We start from the raw sequence: 18,504 nt of genomic DNA, 5'->3' as shown, positions 1-18,504 counted from the left end.
CAAAGCCCCACACACAGCACATCCTTTCACAGGCACAGGCCCCATGGCACACACTGCATGGGGCACAGACCCTTGGCCTGGATGCCCAGCCCTTAGACAAGGGCTCTCAGTGGTCTTTCTTGAAACGGTCACGTATCCACAAAGAGCCTGGGATCATGAGGACCGTAACAGAGGCGGACTGCTGAATGTGCACACACATGTGCATGGGTCACCCCTAATGCAAGGACCCAGACCGCGCCCCATCCCCAGGGGTGGGAATGCTGGGACAGAGCAGCCCTGACCGGGACCTGCACATGGGGGGGGGGGGGGCACACGGTGACATACAGGCGCGCGTGCGCGCGCGCGCACACACACACACACACACACACACACACACACACACACACACACACACGGGGCAAGGCCAGGGCAGCACAGAGAGAGGCCCAGGTGAGGAGGCTGACTGCTTTATTGCTCTGGAGGTGGGGCAGGGGCTCAGGAGCTCTTGGTGGGGCGGGCCCGCTTCCTCTTCACCATCACAGGCTTCTGGCTACGCAGGATGGCACTGGCTCTGCGAATGGCAGCCTGGGGACAGGGAGAAGGCTCAGCACGCTGCCCCCATTCCCAAGCGTGGGTCCAGCCGTCAGCAGAGGCCCTCCTCACAAGCCGCCCACAGATGGCCCCCACTCACCATGCGCAGATCTGGGCGGTACTTGTTCTTGCGGATCATGTGCCGGACACTGCTGAGGGTGGCCCTGGCGTTCTTGTTGATGGTGGTCCGCACATAGGAGGTGGCAGGTTTCCGCTGGCCTGGGGTGGGGGTAGGGGTAAGGGGATAGCGGCAGGGGTGAGTGTGACGGTGCGCTCTCGCCCCAGTGCTGTGAGCCTGGGCAGGCCACTCTCTGCAGCCAGCCCCATCCACGCCCAGCCTTGCACTCTGAGGTGGGTCCTGTCCTGTGTCCCTGATGTGAGATTCTAGTCACTTCTCAGAGAGCAAAGCAGAAGCAACGGAAGAAGGACTCTCGTCCAAGTCAGAGGCACTGCCTGCCGCACTCCAGCGTGGGACATGGGCCCCACACTGGCCAGACACTTGCTGCCCGGGAGACTGCAGCTCTGGCCTCTTCCTGCCCACCCTCCAGGGCCCAGGCTACCCCATCTGGAGCAGGGACCTGACACAAGCTGGGAGGCCTGGCCAGAGTGCTGGAGAGCCAGGAGGAGTCCAGTAAGGCCAGGGAGAGGGAGAGCCCTGCGGCAAGCAGTCCCCCAGCCATGCACACGTGGGGCCTGGACCCTACCAACCCCGGATGAGGACGAAAGCACCCCTCCTTGTGCGCAAAGCTGTGGGCCTCACTCAGGATGTGAAGTACGTCCCACCTAGGGGGTCCTGGCGAGTCCTATACCCCAAACGGCAGAAAAGGAACAGCTCACCCAAAAGCAAAGACCCTTCACCTTACCAGTGACTTCCAACACCACCCTGGACTGAGCCCAACCCCAGACCAAAGACAAGGTCAGTCTGGCTCCCAACAGCCCAGCGGAGGCCACCCATCAACCCAAGAGAGGCGAGCGAGCTCTCAGGGCCCAGAGCAGCACAACGGGGCTTTCCGAGCATGAGAACCCTAAGAGCTCACTGGCGAGCTGATGGGGAATGTATCCCCCACGGGGTGGGCAGGAGTCCATCCAGAGCCACCATGTCACCGACCCCGCCATGCAGCGCAGGAGGCTGGGCTCCACACCCAAACGGAGACCAGGACAACCCCCAGCAGAAGACAAAGGCCCTGGGGCCACGCAGGCTACACTCAGCAGAAGCTGCCTCTGGAAGCTCCTGGGTCCGCACGGCCTTTTCAGACACCAAGAGCCCGTCCAGTGGGGCCGGACGGCCGGGGCCGCTCCTGGACGCACACAGCAGGCCGGGGTCCACCTGCCCACGGCCGGCGCGACGGTCCTTACCAGTGAGAGCCGGGGACGACCCCCACGGCTGGACAGGGGCGGCTGCCCGCACCTGAGCCGGCGCAAGGGCTCCCCGGGCTGATGCTCCACCCCGGCCCCTCGGCCGCACCGTGCGGCCCGAGGCCGGACCCGAGCGGGGCCCGCAGATGCTCACCGGATCTGCGCTTCATGACCACCACCACGCCCTTGCCGTCGGCCGCCGGCTCCACGCCCACGGTCTTGCGGTGAATCAGCCCGTTGTAGCGGAACGAGTTGCGGGCTTTCAGGTTGTTGGGCTCCTGGGGAGGAGGGCGCAGCGGGGCCTTGAGTCGGGGAAGCGGCCTGGCGACCGCGGCGGGGCGCGCATCCCCCCCGGGGCCGGCGCGCGGGCCTCACTCACAGTGCTGTAGGTCTGCTTGTTCCTCTTGATCAGGAAGCTGGAGCAGTTCCGCACGACCATCCACTGCAGGTGGGCCGACATGGCGGCGGCAGCTGCGGGAAGAGCGGCGGGTCGGCTGTCAGGGGGCGCGGCGGGCCGGGGGCGGGCCTCGCGGCCCCACCCGCGCGGCAGGGGCAGGGGCGTGACTGGAAACCGCGCCGGCGGGGGTCCCCGCAGCGCGCAGCGGGCTGAGCTCAGGCGGGGGACGCAGGGGGACAGAACGTGAGAAGCCGCAGCGAGCTCCGGTGGCGGGGTCGAGGGGCGGCCAAGGACACGAGGGGCGCGGCGACAGACGCCAGACAAAGCCAGAGGCCCCGGGCCTCGGAAAACGATACGACCACGCGGTCGACAGAGAGCCGCACGCTCACCTCCTCTCGCTAAGGCAGCCGGAGACGGAAAGAGACAAGGAGGAGGCGGGACGACGCCTTTAATATCCACACGCATTTCCGCTTCCTCTGTGGGCACGCGTAAGGACTCGCCTGTCCCCGCCTCCTCCCGTCCGCCTACGAGCCGGCTCGGTAACGTTCGGCTGCTTCCGCCAGCCCGTCGCCAACCGCTCGGGGGCCTTCGGAACTGTTCGGCTAGTGACCCGAGGGTGTATCCTCGGAGGCGGAGCATCACCCTTCCGAGGGCCCTTCGTGTGTTTTCGGAAGGGCAGCGCTGGATTTCCGAGTAGGTCCAGTTCGAGAGGCCCTAAGTCCCTTTCCGCAGGGGTTTCTCTCCAGGGTTGTTCACCAGCGCTTGGCACAGTATAGGTGCTCAATAAGTATGTGTTTTACGTCTGTACGTGCGGATGCGTGAGTTACTTAAGGCCAGACCCAAGGTCTCCGGATGCTCCCGGTCTTCTTCGCGTGCTCTCGGCTATTCCCGACGAATGCACAGAGGCCCGCTCGGGCATTTCCGGAACCCTTCGGAGACGCCCTCCCGGGTCTCTTCGGAAACACTCGTTTTCCTTCGGGCCACGTTCGGAAATCTGTGGCTGATGCGGGTAGATTGGGGTCGCCCTCCGCAGGACGATCTCAAACGCTTTACTCTGGAGAGAAGCTGGAGGTAATCTTCTAGCGGACTGACTAGCCCTCCGCCCCAGGAGGGCGTCGGTTCCCCCCGAGGGCGAGTCGTTTGGCGGGGGAGAGATTTGCATTAAAAGCTCTTGATTTCTTGGGGGGCCGCATCTGTTGGCCTCTGCCCCGTCCCCTCTACCCCCAGTCTGCCCCCAGTCGCACCCCTTAAACGCCCTTGTTTTCTGTTGCCACGGCCCTCTTCAGGGGCAGGAGCCCCGCCTGATGTACCCCGGGTCCTCGGCCTCAACAGCACGGGGCTTGGCGCTCGGGGGGATCCGGAGACCTCGGCTCACCAAAGGGAACGGCCACGGCCTGTGTCGCCCCCGCGAGTGCAGCTGGACCTGGGACTGTGTCCGGGAACTCCATGAGGTCCCCCTCCGTGCTCAGGGGCTTCGCCCCTAGGGAATCCCGGCCGTCCAGAGGCATTGGGAGAAGCCTGGGGGCCTGCCCCGCTGCCCGCACCACCGCCCCCAGGCCCGACGGGGGTGCGCTCAGGGCCGGGAGCTCCATCACCTCCCAGGGGCGCACGGGCCGCCCCAGGGGACCGGCAATGAGGGAGAGAAATCTCAGCTCCCGAGAGCCCCGTGTTTCCTCCATTAGGGCGCCCTGCCCGCTAACTCCGGCGTCCCGGGGCTCCGGGCCCAGGCGTCTTGTCTGGTCCTTGTTTTTTGACCCCACCTGTCCCCACCGCGGGGCCTGGGGCGCAGAGGGCCCCGCAGGCAGGCGCTGAAGAGAAGCAACGTCCGGGCTCCCGCAGCACCCCACGCTGCCTCCATTAGGGCACCCTGAATTTTGAATGTGTTCCTTCGCGCTCCTTGGGGTGCGTAAGGCCCCTCCCACCCTTATCCGGGAGCCCAGCTGCCCCCATCAAGGCCTCTGAGGGCCAGGACGGGCCCAGAAACCAGGGCCGGGGCACCCCCCGAGTCGGGCCCGTGTGCACCCCAGCCAGCTCAGGTGACCAGGAGGGCGCCGGGCACACCTGGCGCCGTCCCCTGACCCCGCCCCGGGCCGGGCCGCACCCCGGAAAGCTCTTTGGGGGAGCCAGCGCGGCGCAGCAGGGCCATGGCAGCAGCGCCAACGGTGGGCGTCCCGCAGGGGCCCCCGCCGGGGGCACCGTCCCCGCCGGTCGGCGCGCCGGGGCCTGCGTCCGGCCTGGGCCGCTGCCGGATGGCGCTGCTACTGGCGGTGGCGCTGGACGTGGCGGGCATGGCGGCGCTGCTGACCGGCGTGTTCGCGCAGCTGCAGGTGCGCGGCCGCGACTTCGGCGACCTGCTCATCTACTCGGGCGCGCTGCTCGTCTTCCTGAGCCTGCTCGGCTGGATCCTCTGGTACACCGGCAACATCGAGATCTCGCGCCAGGAACTCGAGCGCGACTACGGCCTGCGCCCCTCGGCGCTTGCCCGCCTGGCGCGCAAGCTCTCCCGCCGCTGGTCTGCGCCGGCCTCCTCCTCCGGCCCGCGCGCCGCGCCCGGCTCTCTGGGAACGCGCCGTGCCGCCCGCGCGCCCCCGCCGCCCGCCGCCGGCTCCCGCCGCGTGCGCCTGCAGCTCGCTACGCTCGAGGCCGGGCCGGGGGCGGCGGGCGCGGGCACCGAGTGAGCCCGAGGTGAGGGGTGGGGCAGCGAGTGGGGCGGCAGGAAGAGCTGTAGAGAGCTGGAGAGGCCGGGGGGAGAGCTGGAGACTTGGGGTTGGGGGGATAAAGAGACAGGAGAGGAGCTGGAGAAACGGGAGGAGAGAGAGGCAGTGGGAGAGCTGGAGACACGGGGTTGGGGGGAGAAAGGGAAAGAGCTGGAGAAATGGAGAGACGGGGGAGAGATGGACAGGCAGCGGGGAGAGATGAAGAGACAGAGGGAGAGATGGACAGACAGCGGGGAGAGATGGAGAGACAGGCCAGAGATGGGACAGTGGAGAGAGATGGAGTGGGAGAGCGCTGGAGAGACAGCAAGAGGCGGGGAGAGCCGGAGAGACGGAGGGAGAGGGGGAAGGAGATGTGGGGGTGGAAATAGAGGAGAAATGGAGAGATAGGGAGGGAGACTGACAACAGGGAGGGAAAAACAAAGGACCAGATCAAGAGGAGAGTAGCAGGGCCCAGAGGCTGGAGCCTTGGACCACAGGCATGAGTGCAGATTTGGAAGAAACAAAGAGACCTTGCCCCCCAATTGAGGCCTAGAGAGTCACTACTCGCTCACCCCCCACTTAGAGACCCTGCTCTGCACTCCAGCCCCCAGGGGCACCAGGTCCCTTTTAATCCCATCACTGTAATGAGTTTCAGGGGCCACCACCAGTACCGTCCCCATCCCAGGGGAGGACACCGAGGTCCAGAAAGGTACCATCTCTTGTCCGAGGGCACACAGCTAGGATTCTAATAAGAGTGAGGGAAAGAGCAGAACACCAGGAGTGTGAGACTCCGGAAAGGAGCTACTGCTCATCCCTTTCCTTTTCTCTCTCCTCTGTCTTCTCTCCTCTTTCCTAAACACACACTCTCCGGCTTGTACTCCTTTGCTCAAACTTCTGCTGTGGCTCCCTGTTGCTCTCTGATTAAAACCCCTGCCACTCCCTGGGCCCCACAGGTTTCAGCCCCACATCTCCTTCCTTCTTTGGGTTATGATGGCATCCCTCAGCCCACAGACAGCCAGGCTGTCTGAAGTCAGTTGGCCTCTGTTTGTCTATCCCTATAGTAGGAGTGCCCTTGCCATCTGTACTCCACATGGAAAATGTCCCATGTGCCCATTAAGCTCCAGCTCAACTCTCTGCCTTTCTCTGGGTCTTCCCAGTGTCTGAGTTACCCCGTTATTGCTTGTTGTGTGTCTTGTGGGATCTGTGTGCTGGTTTATGTCTCTCCCGCTGGACAGGGAGCATCCCACTGGTAAGGCCTGGATCTCTGGTGCCTTCATTCTTAGCATCGCCCCGCAAGCAGTAAGGGTGGATGCGTGGATGGACGGTTAGATTGTTTGACTAGTGGATGGATTGGCTGTCGGATGGCTGGACGGACTAGTGAATGGATGGGCAGATAGAGGGATGGATGTTCAGTTGATGGGTGGATGGATATGGTTAGATTGAGGAATGGGTGCAATTCAGAACTGTTGAGTGGGTGGTTTGGGCACGTAGATAGGACGGTAGATGAAAGAATGGTTGGGTTGACCCATGGATGAACCGAGAGGAGGAACAGCGTCAACAGATGAGTGACCGACCCAGTTTCTCAAACGGGAGTTCCCTAAAAAACTTAAATCTTGATGTGCTAAGACCTCTGTATGTGAAGAATTGAGCTGTTCTCCTATGGATCCTGAATGTGCTGCTTTGTAAAAACAGAAAATAGTCCCTCCCATCCTCTGCCATGCTCTGCAGCTCAGAGGAGGAGATGGGTTTAAGACGAGATGCATTCTCCCACAAAAATCAGGCCGAGAGTTGTAGAACCACCTGCCAGCAGTGAGAGTCCTTTACCTTGCCCAGAAGTCTAAAACAACTGGGCAGGTCTGCTGGAACCACCTGCCAGAAACGTGGGCCAAGCCAACTGGTGTGTGGGCCTCTCTTCGAAGGAAGACAGGCCTGTTCATTCGAACATGGGACTCCTCAGTGGGAGGAGTCAAGGGCTTCTAGCCCGCGAGGGCCAGAGAACTTGAATTTTTTTCTTTAAGATTTATTTATTTGACAGATCACAAGTTAGGCAGAGAGGCAGGCAGAGAGAGAGAGGAAGGGAAGCAGGCTCCCTGTCGAGCAGAGAGCCCGATGTGGGGCTCAATCCCAGGACCCTGGGATCACGACCTGAGCCGAAGGCAGAGGCTTTAACCCACTGAGCCACCCAGGCGCCCCTTGAATTTTTTTTTTTAAAGAATTTATTTATTCGAAAGAAAATAGAGAGCCTGAGGTGGGGGAGGGTCAGCGGGAGAAGCAGGCTCCCTGCTGACTGGGGAGCCCAATGCGGACTCCAGGATCAGGACCTGAGCCCAGGGCAGTTGCTTAACCAACTGAGCCATCCAGGCACCCGGGAAAACTTGAATTTTAACACAGGGACCTGGAGCTTCTGGCCCGGGTCCCTCCCTCCTCCCTTCTCCCTCCGAGACCAAAATGAATGGAGTCCACAGAGCCACCAGCAGCAGTCACTGCCAGGTTGTCTTTTCTTTCTCTGTGTCTGTCTGTCTGGGTCTCCTGTGTCTCTCTGGTCTCCTGTGTCTCTCTGTTTCTCTGTCTCTCGTCCCTTACTTTCCTGTCTCTCATTCTCCAGCTTGTGCCGCTGGCCCCCAGGGAGGCAAGTATGCCGGCCCAGGTTGGCGGTGGAGAGATGAAGGAGCGATCAAGCAGGAGTGTGAGTCAATGTACCAGGGGCCAGAGCAGCAAGAAAGGGCTCCCTTCCCTTTCCCCTCAGGCCGCTGGTGGTGAGCCCCGGGAACACGTGGTCCCTGGGAGAGGTCTTGCACAGGCACTAACCCTGTTCTTCGTCCTGCAGACAGCCCCACAGCCCCACCTGTGAGGACGGGACTGCGTGTGCAGCTGCACCCACCGCCATCTGGGCCACCAGGATGCCTGCTTGTCTGCCCCTATCCTCTCTCGGATAAATGGCTCTGCCTCCTAGTGCCGTGTGTCTGTCTGGGAGAGGGACAGTACTGGGGCCTGGCCACACCCACAGAGGGGCCATCCACACCCTTGGGGACCTTGGAGCCCAGCTGCACACAAGCCTCTCATGGAGGGGGGTGGGAGAGTGGCGCCAGGACCTTGAACCCAGACCTCTGGGGGTCCTCTGAGAAGCAGACAGAGGGACAAATTAGACTCGCCAGGTATTTATTGGGAGGAAGTACCTTAAAAAAGAGAGAGAGAGATTTATTTATTTTAGAGGGGAGGGGCTGCGGGAGAGGGAGAGAAATAATCTCCAGCAGACCCCGGCCAAGCAAGTAGCCCGGGTAGGGGGCTCGAGGCCACGACCCTGAGATCGTGGCCAGAGCCGAAATCAAGAGTCCGCACCTGCTGAGCCACCCAGGTGCCCGGGAAGTACTTGTAGAGGGGACCTGGTACAGGGTATGCCTGAGGAAGGCCCGAGGGCTGGGCAGGACAAGTCTTGTACCGTAGGTGCTTTCTGGAGAATTTCCACCGGGCCACTGGAGAATCTGAGAGTAACGTTGTCCACCCGGGGTGGCCTGTGTCCCGCAGGGAGCCCTGCCATGCTTGGGCATTGGTGGGAGGTGTGCTGGCAGACAAGGCAGGATCCCAAGGGTCGGCAACCAAGGCTGTCAGTGGTGCTCCTGCAGGAGAACAGCAGGCCACCTCCCACCAACCCACCGCTCCCTGGTTCCAGACCCCACTCAGGCTGGAAACCCCATGATCACAGCCCAGTCCCCTTGTGCGCGCGCGCACACACACACACACACACACACGCACACTCCCTGCCCTGGAGCTCCTGTGCCTCCTGCTCCCATGGATCTTAGAAAAGAGACCACGCGTCTATATGCTATATCTGTATTGAGGGGCCCCCCCAGGGGTGCCCCTAATCTTCGTCCTCCGCCCCTTCTGTTTCATCACCCCCTTCTGTCGTCCCTTCCCCTTCGGTGACCCCTGACACTTCCGTGTTCCCCTCTGGAGTAACAGAGGTTGGCATGCTGCCTGCGGACGTCTTCTTTTCGCTGGAAGGCCCCCTGTCCTTAGATAACAGAGACACAGTCCTCGACAGGTCACATTTGCCCTTTAAGAATCCTGGAAGGTGCAGCATATCTCGACGTTTGGCCCACCTGATGGGGAAGGGTCACACTCAGACTTGACCATCTGCCCGCTCCTGCAGGGGTGCGGGAGCCCACCCTCAGCCCCAACCCCACTTGCCAGAACAAGCAGATGCTGGAGATCAGGAAGAGGAGGCCTCCACATGTCCAGCCCAGCGCCCACATGTGCTTTCTCCGCATGGTTTCTGCACAAAGGAGGCAGGTTTGAGACCCAGGAGTCTCAGTGGCCCCGGGGACCCGGTTTCCTGGCACTCACCATCTGGCCGCTGGTGGTAGCAGACCCCATCACGATAGCAGCACCGGAGACGCAGACACAGATTGGGGTTCTCAATTGCCGCTTGGCCCCCACAGCTCTCCCGGTCCCATACATCTCCCTCACAGCCTTGAGACCAACCACAAGGGCACCTACGTCACAGATTCTGACCCAAGGGCCCCAGAACCCCAGGACCTCAAAGTCAGGCTCCTGGCCTCCTGCCGAGGGCTTACTCTGTGGAGGACCCAGGAGTCCAGGCTGGCAACCCCCCCGCCCTCAGACCCAGGAGTCCAGACCCCTAGCCCTTCCTCCCTCAATATCAGGAGTACAGACCCCCAGCCCTTCCTCCCTCAATACCAGGAGTCCAGACCCCCAGCCCTTCCTCCCTCAATACCAGGAGTCCAGAACCCTAGCCCCCTCCTCCCTCAGACCCAGGAGTCTGGGTCCCCAGCCCTCTTGGCTCAGACCAGGATCAGGTTTTCAGCCCCTTCTCCCTTTAGACCCATGGAGTTAGTCTCCCAGGAGTCTGGACTTCCTGTCCTTGGGGGACCGGGTTTCAGCCACTGCTCACTCCATGGATAGAAGAATCCCTGGATCCCATTCCCGTCTGTGGAGAAAAAGGGTCAGTGTTAGAGGGGCTGTAAGGAGGCTGAAGAGGCTCCGTGCTCGGCTCTCTGACCCTCCCTTCAGCCCCCTCACCTACTGAGCCCTGCATCAGCAGGAAGAGGCTCAAAGCGGGGATCCCAGAGCCCACCATGTTGCCTCCCCAGACCCTTGGGGCCTCTGTGGGGACAGACCTTGAAGGCCATCACCCCAGCAACCAGTGGGGCCCCGCCCACCTGCCCACCCAGCTTTCAAGGTTCCAAGTTCTGTTGCTAGGGAGCCCCCTTAGCAGTGGGGAAGGAGGAGCGGGGGGTCACACTGGCCTGGTCATGCCTGGTTGGTAGGAAGTGGCTTCCTTAGCAACCAGGTTGAAGGGCCCACAGTGGTGGGGGCCAGCCAACCTGGGTAGAAAGTAGGTAGGGGTCTAAGGCACCTCCTGCCTGACAACCAGGGGACCCCAACCCACGGGGCCTGGGAGACCTTCTTGCCAGGGAATCCCTCTGCTTGGTAACCTGATGCCTGCAGGGCAGCCCCAGGTGGCCCAAAGTCTCCAGAGATGTCGTTGCCAGGGGTCTTCCCCCTAGCAACCAGGGGCAGGCGCCCTGAGGCTCACTGAGCCCCATTGTTAGGGAGGGCCCCCCCTAACAACCAGGTGGCCCAGGAGGACAAGGGGAAAATGGGGGTTGGGCCAGAGGCCAGAGCACTTGCTTGGGAGTCCTCTTGTTCCGAGGGCTCTCCAGGCCTCCCGGTGGAGAACGGATGGGGAATGTGTAAGGGCCATGAGGATGTGCGGGCCCTGAGTGTGGCTCGTGGGGAGGAAGACCCTTCTCCTCGGGCCTCAGTCTCTCCACCCACAAATGGGGAAAGGGGTCCATGTGGAGGTCCTCAGGTTTCCCATTTGGTCCCCCTCTGTGGTGGAGGAGCCCAGTGGAGGGCTGGGCTGGGACCATGATCCCTAGTTCTCTCAGGTGACCCTCCATTCAGCTTTGTAGTACAGTGAGAAGGGAGCCTCCCGGGGCAGTGTGGCTTTGGGGCCTGGACTCCGGGGTCTGAGGGAGGAGGGGCTGGGAGTCTGGACCCAAGTCCGAGGGAGGAGGTGGCTGAGGGCCCAGATTCCTGGGGCTGAGGAAAGAGAGGCTGGAGATCTGGACTCCAGGGTCTGAGGGAGCAGGGGGCTGGGGACCAGGACTCCTGGGTCTGAAGGAGGAGGTGGCTGGACTGCTGGGTCTGAGGGAGGAGGGGCTGGGGGCCTGACTCTCGGGTCTGAGACAGAAGGCCAGGGACCAGGTCTGAGGGCAGCTGTCCAGGAGTCCAGACCCCATTTCTCAGGAAGCCTCGTGAGGCTGACTCCTGGTCTGTGCATCTCTTGTAAACATCCTGGTGGGAGCTGAGTGGCCCTGTGCTGCCTCCGTCAGAGATGACACAGGTTAGAGGGGGCTCAGCAGGGGGCCGGGGGTGGGGGGGTCATAGGGGTTATGGGGCTGAGGCCAGCAGCTGATGACCATTTCCTGTGTCAACATCATCTGGACCCACTTCGCAATTCCCGGGATTCCTCAGGGATCAAGGAGGGGGTGGGGGGCGGGGCTGCTGGGCCCTGGACCGCGGCTTGGGACTGGGGGGGCCCCCGCCGTCACGGCCCTCACCGCTAATGACAGGTTTGGGTTGCTTCTGTGGCCTGCCTGCCCCGTCACCCCCCAGAGGCCAGACAGGACCCCCCAGGGATAGACAGACGGACACACACAGCCTCGGACCTGCTGACCTCACACCAGCCAGCCCTACCTCACCCAGGGCCAGCACAGGAGAAAGGACCCCTAGCTCCCCACTCATATTCCAGTGGCATCTTCCCTCACGTGCGGGACCCTCCAGGCAGAGCCTTCGGCACTATGTCTCCCTGGTCCTTGTCTCTGAGCCTCTGAGCTGGTTTCCTTAAAGCTGCTTGTATCTGTATATCCTATTGTTTCACAACTTGGTCTTTTGCTCACCCTGGGTGTCTGTGTTACAGCATCTGTGTGTATGTGTCAGTGTCGTCACTTTTTTGTGATTCCCCAGTTCTGCCTGTTAGTGGGGGCACCCTGTGCCCTCTTGCTTTCCTTGCAATAGAAGGAGCCCAGGCCTCCCTGCCTCCAACCCTGGGGAAGACCCAGGATGCTGAGGAATCCCCCTGACCACATGCGTTACCCACCCCATCTCCCTCAGACTCCTGCAGCCAGCAAAGCTGGAATTAGGGGAAAGATGACCCCACGGCCTCAGGGTGCAGGCCAAGGCACGATGCGGGGGGGGGGGGCAGGGACTGGCACCAGCCAGGTACACTGACCCAGCCTCAGACTCCTGACCTTTCCCATAGAGCATTTTCCAAATGGCAGAATGGAAACACCTTTTTCTCCACCTGGGAACCAGGGTTTAAGGCCTGGACACCTGCCACCTGGTTCGGAGGGAGGAGGGGGCTGGGGGCCCAGGATCCTGGGTTGAAGAAGAGGGTCTGGGGTAGCACTCCTGGTTCCTAGTAGGTGGAAGGGGCTGCCAGTGCAGGATCCCTATTGTTGCTCTCAGACTGGCCCCAGGCCCAGTCCCTATCCCCTCAGGCCAGTCCATCCCCCAGGCTGGTGGCCTGAGTCACCTTGGCTGGCCCCACCAGTCTGGGGGGGGGGCTACGTCAGTTCTCCCCTCACTGACGCAGCTTTGGGCCCCCCACACTGACTCAGCCGGAAACAGGCCCCCTGAGGGGCGGAGACCCAGTGGTCAGAGGCCTGGGTCCCTGTGGGAGCGGGGGCTGGGGAGGGCCCCTGGGGGGCCCTGGAAGGGGTGGCCATGACAGACCCGCAGAAAGAGTTCTTACCTGAGGCAATGAGGTCATGTCCCACCATGGAGGGGGGGCTGTGACCTCACCTCCCTGGGGATGTGAGCCCTCGTCCCCCACCCCACGTGGTGGGGGATGGGAGGGGGAGGACTCTAGCTGTCATTCATCCCCAGAGCCCCCCTACCAGCTCAGCACAGTTGAGAGCCAGGAGGGGGCCTACAGGGGGACCTTGTCATTTTGCCTTCTCACTCCCACCCTGTCTTTCGCTGGGAAGGGGGGATGCTCCAGGGGATGGGGCTCTAGACCGAGTCCCTCACTGGCTCTGCCTCTGTCCCCAGCATTCATCAGGGCGCCTGTGCTCCCAGGGATGTCCTGTCCATCCCCCCCCATCCCCTGCTCCAGTGCCTCCGCACATTGCCATCTCTGCCCTGTCCCCATCTCCACTCCCTGGCTGAGCCACTCTCTCCATGTGTCTGTCACCCTCATTACCTTGCCCACTCACTTGCCATCCCCAGCCTACTGGATGCTGCATCTTTCTCTGGGCCTCCGGGCATGTGTTAATAAAAATTGAGGAAGAGAACTGCAATGCTTCATGTTTATTGACAGCTGATTGTGTGTCCTACACCTCTACACGAGTGAACTCATCCTTACCAGGCATGGGGGGGCAGCAAGGGGATGGGTGCTTGGTTATCCCCATTTCACAGATAAGGAAACTGAGGCCCAGAGGGAATGCAGCACCTATGCAAGATCGCTCCTCGTCTGGGTGTCTCGTGCTCGCTCTCTCTCTCTCTCCCCCTCAGCTCTGCTTCTCTCCCCACCTTCACATCCCTGTCTGTCTCCCAGAGACTGTACTCCTCTCTGTCCCAGCGCCCAGCACCTCCTCTGAGGGTCTCTGGCTCCCTGCCTGTCTCTAGCGGCCTCTGCAACTTTGTCCCCGGTGTGTTTCTCCTGCTGCCTGCCTCTCCTCTCTCTAACCCACAACTTGATGTCCCTTTTCTTCCTGGGGTCTCTGTGTGGGTCTCTCTGCTCCTGCAGTGAGATGTCCCGCATCTCTCCGTGGATCACAGTCTATCTCTGCCTTTCAGACTCCACCTCTGCCTCAGGTTCCCCATATTCTCTGTGTCCTCGCTTGGGTCTCACTCTCTCCATCCCTCTCACTCACTCTGTCCCTTCGAACGGCTCTGCCTTGCACCTCCATCTCCCCAGGGCTGCGTCTTGTGGCTCTGTCCTCGGCTTTCCCCATCCCTCTCTCCCTAGCCTCCCTACCTCTCTGATGGTCCTGGTCCAGCCAACCCAGACCACCAGAACCCCCCCGCACACACCCCCCCCCAGCCCAGCCCCAGCTCTTGAGCCACTGTGTCTGCCCCTGTGGCAGCCCGGAGGAGGAGGTGGAGGGAGGGGACGCCAATGACCTCACCAGCCCCTCTCCGACCACCCCCCCCTTTCTCTCTTCAACTTTTCCAACTTTTCCTTCCTTGCCCTCCTCTGAGCGAGGCAGCCTGAGCCCTGCGAGGCAGCCGGCTCCCTCTGAATGGAAAAGGCAGGCAGGGAGGGTGAGTCAGGATGTGTCAGGCCGCCCTCCCCTGCCGCCTGCCCCCCGCCCAACCGCCCTGGCCCCCTATATAACCCCCCAGGCGTACACACTCCCTCACTGCCACGGCCCTCGCTGCTCACACGCACATGCCTCCCCTCCCCAGGCCGAGGCCCAGCTGACCCCCAGGGCTCCCCCCGGCAGCGGACAGGGAAGGGTTAAAGGCCCCCAGCTCCCTGCTCCCTGCCCTGGGGAACCCCTGCCCTGTGGGGACATGAACAGTAAGTTGGTTCAAGTTCATGGGGTGGGGGGGACAGGAAGGGAGGAGGGAGGGCCAGTGGCAAGGAGGGTGGGGAGCAGACAGGCGCAGCTGAATGGGGTAGAAAGAGAGAGAGGAGAGTGAGGGAGCCATGGGGGGTGGGCAGAGATGGGAGAGGAAAGGAGATTCCCAGAAAGCAGGCGGCCCAGAGACGAGGGGGGCAGAGAGATGAGAGGACGAAGCTGAGACGCGGAGGGATGCACAGGGCAGCGCCAGAGAGATGGAGACCCCAGACAGACAGAGACGGATGCCCGGAGGGGATCCCCGAGGGCCCGGGGACCCCAGGGAGTCAGCGGGGACAGAGAGACGCAGACGCCTAGGAATCCCGACAAAGAGGTTCCGGGAGGGAAACTGAGGCAGAGACCCTCCAGGAGGTGAGCGCCAAGTCCAGAACACCGACCCCAGCCACGGGGAGGAGAGAGAGAGAGACAGTGGTGCAGACAGGAACGGGAGAGCCAGACAGATGCGGACCGACGGACAGACAGCGGCCGGGGAGGGCCGGGGGGCGGGCTGGGGGTGTGATGCCGGAGCGGGGCGGCCCGGGGGGCGCTGATTGGCTGACGGACGCGGGGGTGGGCGGGGCAGCTGGGGGATGGGCTGCCGGGGAGCCAGCGGGCCGGAGCCCCCGAGCCGCGCGCCGCCGCCGGGTCCCTCTGCGCCTCCCGCGGCCCCGCTGCGCCAGCACCTCTGCCTCTCTTCGCCCAGGTGTGCTTCGGGGGCATCGCCGGCTCCGCGGCCCGGCCTTCCGCGGTCCACCAGGGGGTGGGGATGTACCCCTGGGAAGGGGTCTGGGCCTTCAGGTTTCTGCCCTGGTCTCCTGCCTCTGCTCTCAGTCCGGCTCGGGCTCCGAGGCCCGGGGAGGGGGCAGGTTCTGGCCTGTGCCTCCCCCCTTCATGCCCCGCCCCGGGGCCCAGATTCCGGCGTCCGGGGGCGGACGGGAGACGCCCGGCCCGTCTACCCGCCCCGGGCCGCGTCTGCTCCGACGGGCGGGGCAGCCAGAGCCGGAGAGGGAGAGGGAAGCCCGCCCCAGCCCTGCGACCTGCCCTGGGCGCTCCACCCTGGGACTCAGGACCCCCAGTCCCTCCTCCCTCAGACCCACCAGTCCGGTCTGAGCTCTCTGCTTCTTCCCGCCCCCAGGTGTTTGCTGCCTGGTCCTGGTCGCCCTGAGCCTGTGGCCAGATAGAGCTGCTGCCCCCGGGCCGCCTCCTGGCCCCCCACGGGCCTCCCCAGACCCTCGGGCTGAGCTGGACAGCGCCGTCCTCCTGACCCGTTCCCTCCTGGCGGACACTCGGCAGCTTGCCGCCCAGCTGGTAGGAGAGACTGGAAGGGACGGGCAGGGACCAGGACGAGGAGTGGGGAGGGATTCTGGGCTACCACGGTGGCAGAAACGGGAGGTGGGGTGGGGTGGAGGGTGGGGGTGGGGGAGAGGAGTTTTGAGCCTATCTGGAGGATGGAGGGACCCTTGGAGCTGGGCAGGGTCCCCCTCAAGGCTTCTTTGCCCCCACAGAGGGATAAATTTCCAGCGGACGGAGACCACAACCTGGACTCTCTTCCCACCTTGGCCATGAGCGCAGGGGCTCTGGGAGCCCTGCAGGTAAGGGAAGGGGAAAGGGCGGGTGGGGGGGATTGGTGAGATCTGAGTATGGAGGGGGACTGGGGGCCAGAGCAGGCTGGTGGCATGTGTTCCTGATGCCCCCCATGCCCTGTGTCCTAGCTCCCAGGTGTGCTGACACGGCTGCGGGCGGACCTGTTCTCCTATCTGCGCCACGTGCAGTGGCTGCGCCGAGCTGGGGGCCCTTCCTTGCGGACCCTGGAGCCCGAGCTCGGTGCCCTGCAGGCCCGGCTGGACCGCCTGCTGCGCCGGCTGCAGCTCCTGGTAGGATTCCCCAGCCCCCAGGCCTGACACCTAGGCTTGAAACCCAACCCCAGACTCTGGGCCTGCTCTGAGACCTGCTCTGAGACCTTCAAATCCTGTGGCCCCAAGACCCCCCAGACCCTGACCCAAAGGCAGCCTGGAGACCCTGAGTCTACCATCTCCAGACTTCAAGAGCCTAGACCCTGAGGCCTCCAACCTTGAGCTCTGTGTCCCTAAGACCTCAGACACTGGTCATGAGCCCTTAAGACCTGACTGCTAAATCCTAGACCCAGGACAGAAAACTTCAAATACCAGTTCCTGGGCCTGACCCCAAATTCCAGGTCCCACTTCTGAATGCCTAACCCTCACCCATGAGTCTCTCATCTTGGATTGGAGAGATCCCACATCTAAGACCCCAGCCCCAAGATCTTGGACCCGACTCCAGACTTGAGCCCCCAGCCCTTGCCTAGCATCAGGATCCCAGTCCTAACTCTATAGATTTGTCCCCCAAGCCCCTGGACTTGGCTCTGACACCCCCACCTTTCGGCCCCAGTTTTCATTTTCTGCACCCAACATGCTGAGAACTGCCTGCCCAGAAAGCCTATGCCACAGGCCAGAGAAGCTCCAGAAACCGGCAGCCTGGACTTCCCAACCCCCCCCCCCCCATTTAGTAGAAGTTCCAAACACCCCTTCCCTGAACCCCCACTGCACCCTGGGCCTATTGCTAACCCTCTGTCCTCTCCCAACAGATGTCCCGCCTGGCCTTACCCCAGGCGCCCCCGGACCCACCAGCTCCCCCACTAGCGCCCCCGGCCTCCGCCTGGGGAGGCATCAGGGCAGCCCATGCTATTCTTGGGGGGCTGCACCTGACCCTTGACTGGGCTGTGCGTGGCTTGCTGCTGCTGAAGACTCGGCTGTGACCCGCCACCGGGAACCACCAACGTCCTTCGATGCCACATCTTATTTATTTATTTATTTGGGGACTGGGTGCATGGCAGCAGGAAAACACCCCCTCCTTCTCTCCCCTTAATTTGAGACGGTCCCTCCAGGAGACCTGGGCAGAGTAGGGGGGTTTCTGTGCCTTATTTATACTTATTTATTTAAGGGTGGGTGGGTGGGAGGCAGGTAGACCTGGGGACCAAAGGGGCTGGGAACTGGAGTCCTAGATTCTTGAATCTCTTAAGTCTGGCTGCAGGGTTTCCCTATCCCCTAGCCCTCTGGGCCTGGGCAGGAGCATATATTATTTATTAAACAATTACTTTTTGGGTTGGGGTGGGGAGGGAAAGGGAAAGGAGGCCTGGGTTTTGTACAAAAATGTGAGAAACCTTTGTAAGATGGAGAAGGGGGAATTAAATTTGTCATACACATCCACTTAGAGGTGATTTCTCTGAGGGCTGAGGGTTGGGGGCTGGACACTGGGGTCTGTGGAATAGAGGGAGGCACAGACCCTCAGTGGGCAGGACAGCAGAGGGGAGATCGTTGTTCCCCAGAGACCCTGAGCACTGAGGGGCAGGGTCCGAGACTGCACTTTGTAGGCACTCAATGAATCTTTAATGGAAGGCTCCAGAAGGCCGTCCTGTGCCCTACAATACTTGTATGTGACAAAGCTGCAAGTTTGATGTCGTTTGTTAAGGTGATGTTCACAACAGCAAACCAGAAACCACCTAGATGTCCAACAGTGAGGGATGGTTTAATAAATTACACCCATCTGTCTGATGGGATGCCATCAGCCATGCCGAGGGGATGCTCCGGGTGCTGCTTTAAGACCAGAGAAAGCAGGCTACTAACCATGGTGTGATTTGCATTTTGTGTTTGGATGGATGGATGGATATACAGACGTTTTTAAAAGTCCTAGAATCTGGCTGACTCAGTAGAGCGTGTGACTCTAGATCTTGGGGTTGTGAATTCCAGCCGTACACTGGGCATACACTTTACTTTAAAAATAATAATAGGGGAGCCGGGGTGGCTTACCCGATTAAGTATCTGCCTTCCGCTCGGGTCATGATCCCAAAGTCCCAGGATCGAGGCCCTGCATTGGG

At 62.1% G+C, this 18,504-nt stretch overlaps 4 protein-coding genes across 6 annotated transcripts; 2 read left to right on the top strand and 2 right to left on the bottom strand.

The window, feature by feature from the left end:
* Window positions 1-430: 430 nt before the first annotated feature.
* On the bottom strand, window positions 431-2,837 carry RPL28 (ribosomal protein L28). Its single transcript, XM_032326570.1, has 5 exons — window positions 2,713-2,837; window positions 2,306-2,397; window positions 2,081-2,204; window positions 671-789; window positions 431-564 (listed from the first exon to the last, which is right to left on the bottom strand). Exons 1-5 carry the CDS (start codon window positions 2,786-2,788, stop codon window positions 475-477), a joined length of 501 nt encoding a protein of 166 aa, XP_032182461.1. The 5' UTR covers window positions 2,789-2,837; the 3' UTR covers window positions 431-474.
* Window positions 2,838-3,270: 433 nt separating this feature from the next.
* Window positions 3,271-7,971, top strand: TMEM238 (transmembrane protein 238). 2 transcript variants are annotated; one of them, XM_032326573.1, is made up of 2 exons: window positions 3,271-5,008; window positions 7,625-7,701. In XM_032326573.1, exon 1 carries the CDS (start codon window positions 4,468-4,470, stop codon window positions 4,999-5,001), a length of 534 nt encoding a protein of 177 aa, XP_032182464.1. In that variant the 5' UTR covers window positions 3,271-4,467; the 3' UTR covers window positions 5,002-5,008; window positions 7,625-7,701. The 2 variants fall into 2 exon arrangements, with proteins under 2 accessions (XP_032182464.1, XP_032182463.1); XM_032326572.1 differs by lacking the exon at window positions 7,625-7,701 and adding an exon at window positions 7,847-7,971 and having other exon boundaries at window positions 3,272-5,008.
* Window positions 7,972-8,836: 865 nt separating this feature from the next.
* Window positions 8,837-10,167, bottom strand: TMEM190 (transmembrane protein 190). Its single transcript, XM_032326571.1, has 5 exons — window positions 10,060-10,167; window positions 9,932-9,967; window positions 9,364-9,489; window positions 9,208-9,292; window positions 8,837-9,119 (listed from the first exon to the last, which is right to left on the bottom strand). The coding sequence occupies exons 1-5, from the start codon at window positions 10,115-10,117 to the stop codon at window positions 8,879-8,881; spliced, it is 546 nt and encodes a 181-aa protein (XP_032182462.1). The 5' UTR covers window positions 10,118-10,167; the 3' UTR covers window positions 8,837-8,878.
* A 4,234-nt stretch (window positions 10,168-14,401) lies between these two features.
* On the top strand, window positions 14,402-18,196 carry IL11 (interleukin 11). Of its 2 annotated transcripts, none has more exons than XM_032326565.1 (5): window positions 14,402-14,572; window positions 15,748-15,920; window positions 16,118-16,204; window positions 16,325-16,486; window positions 17,215-18,196. In XM_032326565.1, exons 1-5 carry the CDS (start codon window positions 14,566-14,568, stop codon window positions 17,383-17,385), a joined length of 600 nt encoding a protein of 199 aa, XP_032182456.1. In that variant the 5' UTR covers window positions 14,402-14,565; the 3' UTR covers window positions 17,386-18,196. The 2 variants fall into 2 exon arrangements, with proteins under 2 accessions (XP_032182456.1, XP_032182455.1); XM_032326564.1 differs by lacking the exon at window positions 14,402-14,572 and adding an exon at window positions 15,117-15,315.
* The last annotated feature ends 308 nt before the right edge of the window (window positions 18,197-18,504 follow it).

This window comes from Mustela erminea, chromosome 19 (genome assembly GCF_009829155.1).
Source record: "Mustela erminea isolate mMusErm1 chromosome 19, mMusErm1.Pri, whole genome shotgun sequence".
NCBI lineage: Eukaryota > Metazoa > Chordata > Mammalia > Carnivora > Mustelidae > Mustela > Mustela erminea.
This window is presented reverse-complemented; position numbering and strand designations above follow the sequence as displayed.

What these genes read in the sequence shown, in the direction of transcription:
- RPL28 (XM_032326570.1), bottom strand. Translation starts at nt 2,788, where the DNA reads ATGCGTGTGGATATTAAAGGCGTCGTCCCGCCTCCTCCTTGTCTCTTT. An exon ending in ACAAGCAGACCTACAGCACT is followed by an intron (nt 2,205 to 2,305) that starts GTGAGTGAGGCC and finishes CCTCCTCCCCAG; the next exon opens with GAGCCCAACAACCTGAAAGC. An exon ending in GGTCATGAAGCGCAGATCCG is followed by an intron (nt 790 to 2,080) that starts GTGAGCATCTGC and finishes CCCCCACCCCAG; the next exon opens with GCCAGCGGAAACCTGCCACC.
- TMEM238 (XM_032326572.1), top strand. Translation starts at nt 4,468, where the DNA reads ATGGCAGCAGCGCCAACGGTGGGCGTCCCGCAGGGGCCCCCGCCGGGG.
- TMEM190 (XM_032326571.1), bottom strand. Translation starts at nt 10,117, where the DNA reads ATGGTGGGCTCTGGGATCCCCGCTTTGAGCCTCTTCCTGCTGATGCAG. An exon ending in CTACCACCAGCGGCCAGATG is followed by an intron (nt 9,293 to 9,363) that starts GTGAGTGCCAGG and finishes TCCTTTGTGCAG; the next exon opens with AAACCATGCGGAGAAAGCAC. An exon ending in TCCAGCATCTGCTTGTTCTG is followed by an intron (nt 9,120 to 9,207) that starts GCAAGTGGGGTT and finishes CTTCCCCATCAG; the next exon opens with GTGGGCCAAACGTCGAGATA.
- IL11 (XM_032326564.1), top strand. Translation starts at nt 15,132, where the DNA reads ATGCCGGAGCGGGGCGGCCCGGGGGGCGCTGATTGGCTGACGGACGCG. An exon ending in GGCAGCTTGCCGCCCAGCTG is followed by an intron (nt 15,921 to 16,117) that starts GTAGGAGAGACT and finishes TTGCCCCCACAG; the next exon opens with AGGGATAAATTTCCAGCGGA. An exon ending in GGGCTCTGGGAGCCCTGCAG is followed by an intron (nt 16,205 to 16,324) that starts GTAAGGGAAGGG and finishes CCTGTGTCCTAG; the next exon opens with CTCCCAGGTGTGCTGACACG.